The 16,371-nt window shown below is 43.0% G+C and overlaps 1 protein-coding gene across 6 annotated transcripts in view; it reads right to left on the bottom strand.

The window, feature by feature from the left end:
* Nucleotides 1–411: 411 nt before the first annotated feature.
* CPLANE1 (ciliogenesis and planar polarity effector 1) overlaps nt 412–16,371 on the bottom strand; it is a 153,721-nt gene continuing 137,761 nt past the window's right edge. For 5 of the 6 annotated variants that reach the window (XM_043599745.1, XM_043599751.1, XM_043599755.1 and 2 more), the window contains 3 exons: nt 12,026–12,115; nt 2,130–2,284; nt 412–1,666 (listed from right to left, as the gene is read on the bottom strand). In XM_043599745.1, the coding sequence (XP_043455680.1) occupies nt 1,493–1,666; nt 2,130–2,284; nt 12,026–12,115 (419 nt within the window). In that variant the 3' untranslated portion in view covers nt 412–1,492. The remainder of the gene's footprint in view (nt 1,667–2,129; nt 2,285–12,025; nt 12,116–16,371) is intronic. The other variant, XM_043599769.1, reaches the window with a different exon arrangement.

Here is a 16,371-nt window from a genome sequence, read left to right as displayed (position 1 = left end):
AAATACCCTTCAATAACGAGGGTAAGATATAGTTCTGTCAATGAAGCCTGAGAGAATTAATTGCCAAGATCTGCACTATACGAAATCCAATGATCTTCAGGCTGAAGGGAAATAATACTAGACAGAGATTTGGATCTACAGGAAGAAATGAAAAAGCACTGGAAATGATAAGACAACTAAATGTTTAAATCAGAACAGGAGCAGGGAGGTAAAAGGGATTATACTGTTGTAAAACCCCTTTATTTCTGAAGTGGTGTGAAATGTCAAGTTGTTAAGAGTTCACACATAGCTCTAAAACAGCAGTTCTCAAACTTTGTGTTCGCCTTATAAAAATCGAGGGTCCTAAAGAGCTTTTTTTTTTTATGTGGGTGTATCTGTTAACATTTATCATGTTAAAAATGAAAACAGAGAAATGTTTAAACATTTTTAATTACAATGACCCAATGTTTATAAGACACATTTACAAAAGATATTTTCCAAATCAAAACTTGATGAGCAGAGTAGCAGTTTCATAGTTTTACAAATGTCTTTAATGTTTGGCTTAATGGAAGACAGCTGAATTCCCGTACCTGCTTCTGCATTCAACCTGTTCCAGCATGTTGTTCTGGACAAAGTATATACGAAAAAAATCTGGCCTCACAAATGTAGTTGGAAAAGGAGGTATATTTCATAGCTTTTTCAGACAGTAGTATTCTTTGATACTACACCAAAAATTGACAAATGGGTGAAGGTTTTTAGTTTCTTCTCACAAAAATTATCTCCCAAATTATTATTTGGGTGCAACGCCAGAAACTACCCACGTCTCTGCACCGTAGTTTTTATAAAGTTAACGTGAGCTTTCTAGAGTCGGGAATCCTGTTTCCCACTCAAAGCATCCAGCCCTGTTTCTTCAAGGCTTTTCAGGTTACAGAGCAGAGGCCAGATCTGGCCTCCGTGAAACTTGGCTTATTTAGAAGTCCAGTATTGGTGGAAAGTGGTTCCTTTTTCACTCCTGGGCCAGGCCTGCACAGGTGAGTTTAAGGCTCTGTTTTAAAATGGAGCTCATTATGTCTCAGGGCGAGATTGTGACTTTCTTCTCCACAACGAAAGAATTTTTTCCGTCGGGTTTATCCATATAAGGTTGCTTCTCAAAACTTGGGGGGTAGTAAAGGAGGAGGTGATATAGAAGATTTTTATTGAAATAACTTAAATATTATGTAAACTGGCTTGACAGGTCCTTTTCATTTTTTCATCATTGTAAAAAGTATGCCTAAAGAGATACCAAATGCAAAAGCATGTATCTATAGTTAAACAACCCTTTCCCCATGAAGGCAAAATTATTGAGAAGTGTTTATTTTCCCTCTTGAAATGGCTAATCCAGGGAATGATATGGCTGCAGGTGGTATATTCATGCTGCTTCCTTCGTTGCTTCTCTCCCTTAAACACTCCAATCTTTCAGAATTACACCAATGAGATGCTAGTCTCTGCCGGGAAACACAATGATACGCAGATCTTACAGGTCCAAGGCCCAGTGGAGAGACAGGTTCTTGTCATCCACGCCGGCCACCATGTCTTCAATGGCGTTCCAGTCAAGTCTGCTGAGGATGCTGCCAGTGCTCCCAGACACACTGTCGACACCACCCACCCCGAAAGGAGGCTCTAGCTCTTCTTCGGTTGCTGCCAAGTCCTATCAAATTAAGAAAGGTAGTAAGATGTGGTCTTAGCTTGAGGAAAAAGTAAACGGAACGTGAACTAAGCTTTCCAAAGACTCTAGTCGCTCATGCACCAACTGGAGAAGGAAATGCGAAGCAAACCCAGGACAGGGGTTGCCCAGCCCAACGGGATCGACAGTGGCCTGAACGTCACCTGACACAGCTAGACGCTGGCACCAGATCTGAAGAGTGGACACAGTGGGTTTTTATACTTGTTGTACAATGATCTGTTCTTACAGTTTTGTTATCTTTTAGTTAAAAGGAAAATGCAAAATCAAGGAAAATTCTGATAAATGCTGGAGCCCTAAGTCAAAGGTGTAGATGCTCTGAATTACCCCTTCAATCTTGCAGTATCTCTACATCCCGCAAAACAAAACAGACGGAACTAGGGAACACAGGGCAATGACCAGAAAAATTGAAATCTGGAACAATGCTTACCTGTAGAAGGGAAGCAGGACTCTCGTGAACAGTTGTCCAGGGGCTCACCACGGTCTCTCTCTCATACGCTATACGTACCTGCTTTGATCGAGGTGAAAGCTCAGCACTGATGTGTTTTTTCGTACACTGCAGACTCCCACACGGAGCACTAGAACCTTTTAAGGGAAAAGGACAAAGTTACGATGGGACCGATTCATTTATAAGTTTGTTGGTTTATTCTGACTTTTATCATCACATCTAAGGCAGTCACATTTTACCTAATATTTGAATCACAAGGTCTGGATACGGTTCTAACAATTCCTGCTCTGTCATTGTGACAGAAGGAAAATGAATTCTGGCCATCTCTAAAAACAGTGGTAAGCTGTAAGACAAGAGAGTCCAGGGAGGAGAGGCCACAGAGAGAATGGAACTGTGGAGAAGTTCCAGCTGCAAAGTTGGATGAACACTGTGTTGAAAAAGAAAACAGCCAGCAAAACAGAAAGACTGAAGACTGAAGGATAATAAAAAGAGAAACCAACACGTGGTTAAGCAGTATTATAACCACAAGGGCAGGCCGTGTCTCCAAAGCAGACGGAAACAAATGGAGACGGGCGCTGAGTTGTTGCTTCAAGTAGTCAGGCTGTGAAAAGAGATTAGCAAAGGCTGTGGCCACCAACTAATCCCACCTCCACTTCTGCTACAATTGACCTGGTAACTAGACTTCAATACTCTTGTCAAATGAACATAATTATTGCCATCTAAAAAGAATGACAAAATCACCACCAAAATTAAGAAATTAAGGCGAACAGTCCTGCCTTTAAAAGGATAAACCTTTACCCCTGGGGTATCTACACACCTGAGAAGCTATCACTGGCTTTCTCTCACCTTGCTTTACCCAGGGATGGCTTTGTAATTTCCTTCTCTTCAGATCAGACTGCATTTCTCTAGGATTTGTTTGGGATATCCAGTCTTAAAATAAAAATACAATATGGAAACAATGCTGTGAAACTGAGCATGTGCAAAAAAGCTTTTCAAGTTTGGGTGTTCCTGCCCCATTGTGGACAGTGAATGCTTTCAAAGGTAAAAGACCCATGATACATCAAGGAGAAACTCCACAGCAGAAACGAGGCAGAAACCTCAAAGAAGCACTCTCTCTGTGGACAGTGAACACTGCCACTAGGTGTCTTTAGAAAACATATTGACGAACAGTATCTCTGGAGACTAGCCCGAGGAGTCCGGAGCTGAACGGTGAAACTGAATCCATTGCCTCTGCTTCCGCCAGGAGAAAACCCTGTTCCTCTTCTTGCCCCCTTGTCAATTATTGGGCCACGCTCCACACACACAGCCCCAAGCCACAAACGTGGAGTTGTACTCAATTTCATCCTGTCAGATAAGGCTACCACTGGGTAATGAAACAAATACTTCTATTTGCCTTTCTATGGGCAAGGCCTCATGCTAGATCGTAACACACTTTACGAACACAAAACCCTGGACCTCTGGAGCTTGTATAAATAGAATACCAGTGTACATGTAACTTCAGCTATTTTGGGGCCAACACTGTATTTTGGGGCTATTTTATCTGTTAAACTAACATTGATAGGTATTTGTTTAGAAAATATCTGGAGAACCCCCGCTATTTTATTCTAAAGTAAACTCTATACCCAACGTGGCGCTCAAACTCACAACCCTGGGATCCAGAGTCACATGCTCTACTGAGCCAGCCAGGCATCCCTTGGGGTACTCTAAACTAGAAAATATTTTGCAAAATATTAAAATGAGAGACTCTGAAAGGAGAGGAAAAAAAAAAAGGTCTGAGATTATACAATTAAAAGCACAGGAAATGATGCTTCTAGGACTCAAACTAATCCTAACTACAGCATTGGGTTTTAAGGCATATAGTGGGGAAAACTATGGAGAAAGAACCAAAGAGAATTTCTAAGAAATGCAGCCATCAACATTAAAACTTGACAGGTTAAACAGCAGACACAGCTGAAGAGAGAGGTGGTAAACTGAAAGATGAATCTGTAAGGAAAGAAGGTGGCACTGGAGAGACACAGAATAATTCATGTTTCTCATCATTTTTGGAACACATGTAATCAGTGTTTCCATCATTATCCCTACCAAATTGAGTTCTTTTAACTAGGGTAACTAGGGTAACAGACCTCAGTGGATGAACTGGAGGATTAAGGGAGATCATGCACATGAAGTGTTAATACCATGCTTGGCATCATGTAAATTCTCTGTTATTTTTACTGTTCTAGGGGGATCCGAAGCGCCCCCCACCCCCGGCTTCTCTAAGCCTCTGCTGTTTCAGCTGTAAGATGGGGATAATAGTTGCCCTGTCTACCAGTGCTGTTACAGAGAGCTAACAGGAGAATGAACGTGAAAGGACCTTTTATTTTTTTATTTATGTATTTTTAAGAATTTTAAATCCATTAGCATTTAGTGCAATAATGATTTCAGGAGTAGATTCATCCCCTGTATATAAAACCCAGTGCGAGGATTCTCAAGAAGATGGTGGCGTAGGACGATGCTGGGCTCACCGCGCGTCCTGCTGATCACTTAGATTCCACCTACACCTGCCTAAATAACCCAGAAAAACGCCAGAAGACTAGCAGAATGGAGTCTCCGGAGCCAAGCACAGACGAGAGGCCCACGGAAGAGGGTAGGAAGGGCAGAGAGGTGGTGCGCGCTCCACGGACTGGCGGGAGGGAGCCAGGGCGGAGGGGCAGCCCGCCGGCCAAGCGGAGCCCCCAAGTCTGGCTGGAGGAAGCAGAGGGGCCGGACGGAGTGTGTTCCCACAGCAAGCGGGACTTAGCCTCTGGAAGGTCATAAGTTAACAGCTCTGCTTGGAAAACGGGAAGGCTGGAGGACAAAGGGAGGGAGAGTTGCTGAGCCCCAGGACCACAGAGCTCAGTTTGGCAGGGAACAAAGGCGCTCGACAGCGCCATCTCCCTCACCCACCCCCAGCCAAAATCCCAAAGAGAACCGGTTCCTGCCAGGGAACTTGCTCGCTCAGCGCAAACACCCAACGCTGTGCTTCTGCGGAGCCACCCCTCCGACAGCAGGTCTGACTCCCTCCTGCTGCCACAGGGCCCCTCCCGAAGCGGATCTCCGAAGGAAAAGTGAGCTGAGCCTGCCCCTCCCGCCCCGTGCACCTTGCCTATCCACCTTGCCTACCCACCCCAGCTAATAAGCCAGATCCCCAGCACCACAAGCCTGGCAGTGTGCAAGTAGCCCAGACGGGCCACGCCACCCCACAGTGAATCCCACCCCTAGGAGAGGGGAAGAGAAGGCACACACCAGTCTGACTGTGGCCCCAGCGGTGGTCTGGGGGCAGACATCAGGTCTGACTGTGGCCCCGCCCACCAACTCCAGTTATACACCACAGCACAGGGGAAGTGCCCTGCGGGTCCGCACCACTCCAGGGACTATCCAAAATGACCAAACGGAAGAATTCCCCTCAAAAGAATCTCCAGGGAATAACAACAACTAATGAACTGATCAAAAAGGATTTAAATAATATAACAGAAAGTGAATTTAGAATAATAGTCACAAAATTAATCGCTGGGCTTGAAAACAGTATAGAGGACAGCAGAGAATCTCTTGCTACAGAGATCAAGGGACTAAGGAATAGTCAGGAGGAGCTGAAAAACGCTTTATTTTATTTATTTTTTTTTTAATTTTTTTTCAACGTTTATTTATTTTTGGGACAGAGACAGAGCATGAACGGGGGAGGGGCAGAGAGAGAGGGAGACACAGAATCGGAAACAGGCTCCAGGCTCCGAGCCATCAGCCCAGAGCCCGACGCGGGGCTCGAACTCCCGGACCGCGAGATCGTGACCTGGCTGAAGTCGGATGCTTAACCGACTGCACCACCCAGGCGCCCCTGAAAAACGCTTTAAATGAGATGCAAAATAAAATGGAAACGACCACGGCTCGGATTGAAGAGGCAGAGGAGAATAGGTGAACTAGAAGATAAAATTATGGAAAAAGAGGAAGCTGAGAAAAAGAGAGATAAAAAAATCCAGGAGTATGAGGGGAAAATTAGAGAACTAAGTGATACACTAAAAAGAAATAATATACGCATAATTGGTATCCCAGAGGAGGAAGAGAGAGGGAAAGGTGCTAAAGGGGTACTTGAAGAAATAATAGCTGAGAACTTCCCTGAACTGGGGAAGGAAAAAGGCATTGAAATCCAAGAGGCACAGAGAACTCCCTTCAGATGTAACTTGAATCGATCTTCTGGACGACATAGCATAGTGAAACTGGCAAAATACAAGGATAAAGAGAAAAGGTAGGGCAAGGGATAAACGTGCCCTAACATATAAAGGGAGACCTGTAAGACTCGTGACTGATCTCTCTTTTGAAACTTCGAAGGCCAGAAAGGATTGGCAGGAGATCTTCAATGTGTTGAACAGAAAAAATATGCAGCCGAGAATCCTTTATCCAGCAAGTCTGTCATTTAGAATAGAAGGAGAGATAAAGGTCTTCCCAAACAAACAAAAAATGAAGGAATTCGTCACCACTAAACCAGCCCTACAAGAGATCCTAAGGGGGACCCTGTGAGACAAAGTACCAGAGACATCACTACAAGCATAAAACATACAGACATCACAATGACTCTGTATCTTTCTATAATAACACTGAATGAAAATGGATTAAATGCGCCAACCAAAAGACATAGGGTATCAGAATGGATAAAAAAACAAGACCCATCTATTTGCTGTCTACAAGAGACTCATTTTAGACCTGAGGACACCTTTAGATTGAGAGTGAGGGGATGGAGAACTATTTATCATGCGACTGGAAGCCAAAAGAAAGCTGGAGTAGCCATACTTATATCAGACAAACTAGACTTTAAATTAAAGGCTGTAACAAGAGATGAAGAAGGGCATTAAATAATAATCACAGGGCCTATCCATCAGGAAGAGCTAACAATTATAAATGTCTATGCGCCAAATACCGGAGCCCCCAAATATATAAAACAATTACTCATAAACATAAGCAACCTTATTGATAAGAATGTGGTAATTGCAGGGGACTTTAACACACCACTTACAGAAATGGATAGATCATCTAGACACACGGTCAATAAAGAAACAAGGGCCCTGAATGAGACATTGGATCAGATGGACTTGACAGATATATTTAGAACTCTGCATCCCAAAGCAACAGAATATACTTTCTTCTCGAGTGCACATGGAACATTCTCCAAGATAGATCATATACTGGGTCACAAAACAGCCCTTCATAAGTTTACAAGAATTGAAATCATACCATGCATACTTTCAGACCACAATGCTATGAAGCTTGAAATCAACCACAGGAAAAAGTCTAGAAAACCTCCAAAAGCATGGAGGTTAAAGAACACCCTACTAAAGAATGAGTGGCTCAACCAGGCAATTAGAGAAGAAATTTAAAAAATATATGGAAACAAACGAAAATGAAAATACAACAATCCAAACGCTTTGTGATGCAGCGAAGGCAGTCCTGAGAGGAAAATACATTGCAATCCAGGCCTATCTCAAGAAACAAGAAAAACCCCAAATACAAAATCTAACAGCACACCTAAAGGAAATAGAAGCAGAATAGCAAAGACAGCCTAAACCCAGCAGAAGAAGAGAAATAATAAAGATCAGAGCAGAAATAAACAATATAGAATCTAAATAAACTGTAGAGCAGATCAACGAAACCAAGAGTTGGTTTTTTGAAAAAATAAACAAAATTGACAAACCTCTAGCCAGGCTTCTCAAAAAGAAAAGGGAGATGACCCAAATAGATAAAATCATGAATGAAAATGGAATTATTACAACCAATCCCTCAGAGATACAAACAATTATCAGGGAATACTATGAAAAATTATATGCCAACAAACTGGACAACCTGGAAGAAATGGACAAATTCCTAAACATGCACACCCTTCCAAAACTCAATCAGGAGGAAATAGAAAGCTTGAACAGACCCATAACCAGCGAAGAAACTGAATCAGTTATCAAAAATCTCCCAACAAATAAGAGTCCAGGACCAGATGGCTTCCCAGGGGAGTTCTACCAGACGTTTAAAGCAGAGATAATACCTATCCTTCTCAAGCTATTCCAAGAAATAGAAAGGGAAAGAAAACTTCCAGACTCATTCTATGAAGCCAGTATTACTTTGATTCCTAAACCAGACAGAGACCCAGTAAAAAAAGAGAACTACAGGCCAATATCCCTGATGAATATGGATGCAAAAATTCTCAATAAAATACTAGCAAATCAAATTCAACAGCATATAAAAAGAATTATTCACCATGATCAAGTGGGATTCATTCCTGGGATGCAGGGCTGGTTCAACATTCACAAATCAGTCAATGTGATACATCACATTAATAAAAGAAAAGATAAGAACCATATGATCCTGTCAATCAATGCAGAAAAGGCCTTTGACAAAATTCAGCACCCTTTTTTTTTTTTTTTAATTTTTTTTCAATGTTTATTTATTTTTGGGACAGAGAGAGACAGAGCATGAACGGGGGAGGGGCAGAGAGAGAGGGAGACACAGAATCAGAAACAGGCTCCAGGCTCTGAGCCATCAGCCCAGAGCCCGACGCGGAGCTCAAACTCACGGACCGCGAGATCGTGACCTGGCTGAAGTCGGACGCTTAACTGACTGCGCCACCCAAGAAGACCAAAGCAGGAGGCATCACAATCCCAGACTTTAGCCTCTACTACAAAGCTGTCATCATCAAGACAGCATGGTATTGGCACAAAAACAGACACATAGACCAATGGAATAGAATAGAAACCCCAGAACTAGACCCACAAACGTATGGCCAACTCATCTTTGACAAAGCAGGAAAGAACATCCGATGGAAAAAAGACAGCCTCTTTAACAAATGGTGCTGGGAGAACTGGACAGCAACATGCAGAAGGTTGAAACTAGACCACTTTCTCACACCATTCACAAAAATAAACTCAAAATGGATAAAGGACCTGAATGTGAGACGGAAACCATCAAAACCCTAGAGGAGAAAGCAGGAAAAGACCTCTCTGACCTCAGCCGTAGCAATCTCTTACTCGACACATCCCCAAAGGCAAGGGAATTAAAAGCAAAAATGAATTACTGGAACCTTATGAAGATAAAAAGCTTCTGCACAGCAAAGGAAACAACCAACAAAACTAAAAGGCAACCAACGGAATGGGAAAAGATATTTGCAAATGACATATCGGACAAAGGACTAGTATCCAAAATCTATAAAGAGCTCACCAAACTCCACACCCAAAAAACAAATAACCCAGTGAAGAAATGGGCAGAAAACATGAAAAGACACTTCTCTAAAGAAGACATCCGGATGGCCAACAGGCACATGAAAAGATGCTCAACGTCGCTCCTTATCAGGGAAATACAAATCAAAACCACACTCAGATATCACCTCACGCCAGTCAGAGTGGCCAAAATGAACAAATCAGGAGACTATAGATGCTGGAGAGGATGTGGAGAAACGGGAACCCTCTTGCACTGTTGGTGGGAATGCAAATTGGTGCAGCCGCTCTGGAAAGCAGTGTGGAGGTTCCTCAGAAAATTAAAAATAGACCTACCCTATGACCCAGCAATAGCACTGCTAGGAATTTACCCAAGGGATACAGGAGTACTGATGCATAGGGCCACCTGTACCCCAATGTTCATAGCAGCACTCTCAACAATAGCCAAATTGTGGAAAGAGCCTAAATGGCCACCAACTGATGAATGGATAAAGAAATTGTGGTTTATATACACAATGGAATACTACGTGGCAATGAGAAAGACGAAATATAGCAACGTGGATGGAACTGGAGAGTGTAGCAACGTGGATGGAACTGGAGAGTGTGGTGCTAAGTGAAATAAGCCATACAGAGAAAGACAGATACCATATGGTTTCACTCTTATGTGGATCCTGAGAAACTTAACAGAAACCCATGGGGGAGGGGTAGGGAAAAAAATAAAGAGGTTAGAGTGGGAGAGAGCCAAAGCATAAGAGACCCTTAAAAACTGAGAACAAACTAGGGGTTGATGGGGGGTGGGAAGGAGGGGAGGGTGGGTGATGGGTATTGAGGAGGGCACCTTTTGGGATGAGCACTGGGTGTTGTATGGAAACCAATTTGACAATAAATTTCATATATTGAAAAATAAATAAATAAATAAATTTAGCTTTAAATTTAAAAAAAAAAAAAATAACACCTAGTGGTCATCCCAACAAGTATCTTCCTTAATGCCCCTCACCCATTTAGCCCATCCCCCCACCCACAACCCTCAGTTTGTTCTCTGTTTACGAGTCTCTTATGTTTTGCCCCCCTCCTTGTTTTTATATTATTTTTGCTTCCCTTATGTTCATCTGTTTTGTATCTTTGTATCTTCACTCACATGAGTGAAGTCATATGATATTTGTCTTTCTCTGACTAATCTTGCTTAGCATAGTGAAAATATCTTTTAAACGGTGAAGAGTAACATGGAGTGAATGGTGGGTTAGACCTTCATTCTTAAGATCATTACCATCCCTTGTCTGGCTGATGAGAGCACAGCTAATTTGGAATCCCCAAACTTATGAGTCTGTGTGCTGCATGACCATGTGATAATAGCACCTTCCCAAGTACTTGTTTTTATGTTCGGTACTGTGCTAAGCCCACAATATATATGTTCTCAATATTGTAACACATAGTTTGCTGGTGAGAAAACCGAGGCTTACACAGATGGGTTAGGAATTTTCCTAGGGCTAAAGAGTAAGTGGTGAACTAGGATTCCGAACAAAGCTAACCCCACAGCCTATTCTCTGAACTGCTGCACACACAGCCATACTCTTCACTCTGAAATCGGTATCTGAAATTTTTTTTTTTCAACGTTTATTTATTTTTGGGACAGAGAGAGACAGAGCATGAACGGGGGAGGGGCAGAGAGAGAGGGAGACACAGAATCGGAAACAGGCTCCAGGCTCTGAGCCATCAGCCCGGAGCCTGACGCGGGGCTCGAACTCACGGACCGTGAGATCGTGACCTGGCTGAAGTCGGACGCCCAACCGACAGCGCCACCCAGGCGCCCCTGAAATTTTTTTTTTAAAGTCTATTTTGAGAGAGCGAGCAAGCGAGCGAGCAAGCAAACGAGCGCAGGGGAGGGGCAGAGAGAGAGGGGGAGACAGACAGAATCCCAAGCAGGCTCCACAGTGCAGAGCCTAAGGCAGGGCTCAAACCCACGAACCACAAGATCATGACCTGAGCCCAAACCAAGAGTCAGACAATTAACCAACTGAGCCACCCAGGTGCCCTGTATTTGAAGTTTCTAAGAGTGTCTTATGACTTAAGAAAATTTTTAAGTTTATTTTGAGAGTGCGAACTTGAGCGGGGGAGGGGTAGAGAGAGAGAGAGAGAGAGACGATGCGAAGCCTGACATGGGGCTCGAACTCACGACCTATGAGATCATGACCTGAACCCAAATCACGAGTAGGACGCTTAACTGACTGAGCCACCCAGGCACCCCGTGTCTTATGATTTTTAAAAATTTAAGTTCAAGAACCTTATTCGTGGGGCACCTGGGTGGTTCAGTCCATTAAGCATCCGACTTTGTCTCAGGTCATGATCAGGTCACGGTTCACGAGTTCAAGCCCCGCATCGGGCTCTATACTGACAGCTCAGAGCCTGGAGCCCGCTTCAGATTCTGTTTCCCCCTCTCTCTCTGCCCCTCCCCCTGATCGTACTCTGTCTCTCCCTCGCTCTCAAAACTAAATAAGATCTTTTAAAAAAATTTTTTTTAAAAGAACTTTATTCTTGAAGTGCCTGGGTGGCTCGGTCGGCTAGGCATCTGACTCTTGATCTCAGCTCCAGGTCTTGACCTCAGGGTCGGGTCCCACGTTGGGCTCCCCGCTAGGTGCGAAGCCTACTTAAAAAAAGAACTTTACTTCCCATTACCTTTGTGGAAGGTAACTGGAGACAGCACAGGCTTTCTTACTGCCACTTTGGCTCCATCGCCTTTATTCTGTGTGGTAAAAGTAGCAGTTCCTAGAAAAACAGGCAAACTTCTTTAACCTTCTGTATACATATCGTATTAGAAATTCTTTGAGGACAGAAACCTGTGACTAAGAGGACCCGATACACGGTAGTCGATTTGAACCAAGAAAGCAAAACAGAAGTGCAGAGGAAGGAAAGGAAAACTCTGCTTTGAAACTTGGGACCCTCACAGCACAACCATGGTCCTTTTTCAAAACGGCAAATGTGCCTGGACACCCTCTCTGACAACTGGAAGAGCCAGGCACATAAGCCTCTTAGCAGTAAACACCTTGACGGATGCCAAGTTACACTGTATGGAAAGAACGATCAAGAATGATAAGAAAGTTCTAGGGTTAAGAACACCATTTACTATTTATAGTATGCAAAGTACTTTCCATATCTTTTCAAAATACTTACTTATCTATCTACTTTAGAGAGTAAGAGAGCACGAGCAGGGAGGAGCAGAGAGAGTGGGAGACACAGAATCCGAAGCAGGCTCCAGGCTCTGAGCTGTCAGCACAGAGCCCGACACGGGAACCCAAACCCACACACTGTGAGATCATGACCTGAGCCAAAATTGGACACTCGACTGACTGGGCCACCCAGGCGTCCCAAAATGCTCTCCTTATTATCTCAACACTTCTATAAGATAGGTTGTAAATAACATATTTGAGGGCACAAAGTGAGCCGCAGAGCTGGGTTATGAATACAGGCCCGCATGATTCCACAGGCTAGAACTCTGCCTTTGATGCTTCTTAGTTACTTATCATACAGCCTTTATATTGCTTTGGATGAAACTAAACATAAAACAAGCCAAAAAAAAAAAAAAAAAAAAAAAAGGCAGGGCAATCACTAAGGGTAGCAGTTTGCAATCAGAGCTGAAGATATTAGCCAGAAATTACACACTGCTTTACAAGACAGGTAACAACACAAAGACTCACCAGTATCTTCAGAACAACTCTTCTTTCACAAAATGAGCTATAATGAATTTTAAAATCCTGATGAGCTCTCCCTCCCTATCTGTGCAATGACTGCACTTGCCCCACGTGGGCCCAGGTGACATGGGTCACTGACTAGGATAGGACCTGGGATCAGTTATGCATGGGTTTCTCCCACTGCCCCACAATATTGGGGTGTCTAAGCCTCTGAATGCGGCCAAGGGAAATGGCTGGGTTCTGGGTGTGGAAGAGGCCACATGTAGGCACGACCTGGAGAGAGAAGCCAGCTTGTTCACCAGCCCCTCAAGTTGCTTTGGTCTCTCACATTCTGGGGAAGCTAAGTGACAGGTGAGCTGGGGTAACAGCTGGTCATATACTGGGCTTCTCTGATATAAATACAGCAATACCCACCCACTGGTATTCCCGGACAGGAGTTTATAAAAAGCTATTTTTAGGCAGAAAAGCTAAACAGCCATTGGTTTCATTTATCCAAGTATTCAATTATTTCATTTGTTCAGTGTGAGAGTACGAGATAAAGAAGAGAGTGTTGCTACCCTCAAAAAATATAGTCAAGCATAGGACATGAGTTTACAAGCAACTACAACATGAGACGTGTTGCATGCACATGTGATTGAGGGGTCAGAGCACAAAAATAACCCAGTTACAATGGTAGCTAAAAGAGTTATCTCTAGGGGAGCGTGGGTGGCTCAGTTAAGCGTCCAACTCTCGATCTTGGCTCAGGTCATGATCTCATGGTTCGTGAAACAGAGTGCCACATTGGGCTCCAAGCTGACTATGAGGAGCCTGCTTGGGATGCTAGCTCTCTGCCCCTCCCCCACGTCACACGGGCACATACACTCTCTCTCTCAAAATAAATACTTTTTTTTAAAAAGGTGTTAAAGGGGAACCTGGGTGGCTCAGTCTGTTGAGCCTCCGATTTTGACTTAGGTCATGATCTCAGTTTATGAATTCGAGTCGCATGTCCGGCTCTGTGCTGACAGCTCAGAGCTTGCTTCAGATTCTGTGTCTCCCTCTGCCCCTGCCCCACTCACACTCTCTCTCTCTCTCAAAAATAAACATTAAAAAAACATTTTTAAATAATAAAAAATAAAAAATTGTTTGAAAAAAAAAAGATTCTCTCTCCCCCTCTGCCCCTTCCCTGCTCACGGCTCACCCTGGCACATGCTCTCTCTCCATAAAAACAGGAAAAAAAAATTCTAATATTCACAACCACCATGCAAGGTAAATATCAGCCCCAATTTAAAACTGAATTTATGGACGTTAAAATTCATGACATTAGGTTAGAAGAACTAAAGAGTTAAGATAGGGATGGCTTCTGAGATGCAGAGGTGAGGCATTCAAGGTAAGGGAGAATTTCAACAAAAGAATGGGGCACCAAAGCACAGAAAATGGCTGGAAAACAAGCTGGCACGCAGCACCAATTAAATGGGGAAAGGAGGCTAAGGAGGCCGAAGGGGAGGATGCGTCGAAGGCCAGGGACAAGCTCTGGACTGCTCTGTGTGGGGTGGGGTCACTGAGGGCTTCTGAACCCAGAGCAGCAGGAGTACCTCTTCAAGGTCCAGCAGGGGCGGGTGAGCTGACCAGAGGCAAGTGCAGTGCAACAATACAGGCCTGACCTTGGGCAGGTCCAAGACAGAGACACGTTTCCATATAATCCAAGATTTGTCCATTTGATATTAAGAAACCATGGGTTCGAGTTTAAGATCCTTGCCAACCTTGGGTATTTAATCTTGGCAAATGTATCAGGTATAAAATAAAAATTAAAAAAAGAAAACATGGTTACTATTTTGAAATTTTAGTTTAAAAAGAGCAGTTTTTTAAAGTTTATTTTATCTATTTTTAAAACATTTTTTAATGTTTATTTCTGAGACGGGGAAACAGCACGAGTGGGGGAGGGGCAGAGAGAGGGAGACACAGAATCTGAAACAGGCTTCAGGATCTGGGCTCTCAGCACAGAGCCCGATGCGGGGCTCCAACCCACGAACCGTGAGATCATGACCTGAGCCAAAGGCAGACACTTAACCGACTGAGCCCCTAGGAGCCCCTATTTATTTATTTTTTCAAGAGAGGGAGAAAGAGCTCCATGTCAGCATGGAGCCCGACATGGGGCTCGATCTCACAAACGATGAGATCATGACTTGAGCCAAAATCAAGAGTCAGACACTTCACTGACTGAGCCACCCAGGCGCCCCAAAAAAGCAGAATTTTTTTTATGTTTATTTTTCAGAGAGCATGAGTGGGGGAGTGAGAGGGAGAGGGACAGAGAGAGAGACAGACAGACAGAAGATCTGAAGCAGGCTCTGTGCTGACAGCAGAGAACCAGATGCGGGGCTCGAACTCATGAACTTGAGATCATGACCTGAACCAAAGTCGGATGCTTAATTGACTGAGCCACCAAGCTGCCCCAAGCGTAGCATTTTCTTACTATAACTTGTTAATCAAGAGCAAGAGTTAACCAAACTATTAAGTTTTATTAAAAGGATTAGAATTTATGGAAATTTCAGTTTTCTAAACTGAGACAGCATAATGAAGCATACGTTCTAAGTATGTAGGCTCCAGACCCAGACGAGGTTTAAATCCCAGCTCTGCTACTTCCTAGCTATCTGATCTGAGGCAGTTATTTCAATTTTCTCTGCCTGGGTTTTCTCATCTTTAAAATGGGAACATAATAAATAGTACCTGTCTCACAGGGTTGTAAATAAATCTGGCACATTGGTTTATTATACATTTTTAGCTGTGTGCATTTATACTACATATTAGCTATGATTATACATTTTTAATGTGTAATCATTTCACAAAATAAGTATGTTTTACTCTGGTAATCAAAGCCCAAAAATGGAAAAATTAACTAAAGGAAGGCTAGCAATAAATAACAGATATTATATCTTCAAACGTTCAAAGGGTAAAAACATGATATTTTGATATGAGCCTCTTAGTGTTCCTCTTCTGTGATATCCTGATATCTATCTAACCCATCCCGATATCTGTCAGAACTAGATTTGTAAAAATGCCTACACGTTTAGCCAGAGACACAAAAGAAAAAAATTCCCAAATGAGTCATATCTAAAATACTGACTGATCAGATTCTATTATAAAAAAAGCCATGTGTTTAGTAAGATTCCTGGGGTCTTCCTATTTCAAAGCAATAGAACAAAATCCCAGCACAGATAAGTGTTTATCAATCCCTTGCATTCTACTGAAATAAGAATTGCTTTTCATGAAGATTTATAGCTTTTATTAATGAAAACCAACTTTGGAGACAAGGACCTATTCCTCCAAGGAATACAAAATTATACAAAATTTAAAATA

The sequence above is a fragment of the Prionailurus bengalensis genome, chromosome A1 (assembly GCF_016509475.1).
Source record: "Prionailurus bengalensis isolate Pbe53 chromosome A1, Fcat_Pben_1.1_paternal_pri, whole genome shotgun sequence".
Classification (NCBI taxonomy): Eukaryota; Metazoa; Chordata; class Mammalia; order Carnivora; family Felidae; genus Prionailurus; species Prionailurus bengalensis.
This window is presented reverse-complemented; position numbering and strand designations above follow the sequence as displayed.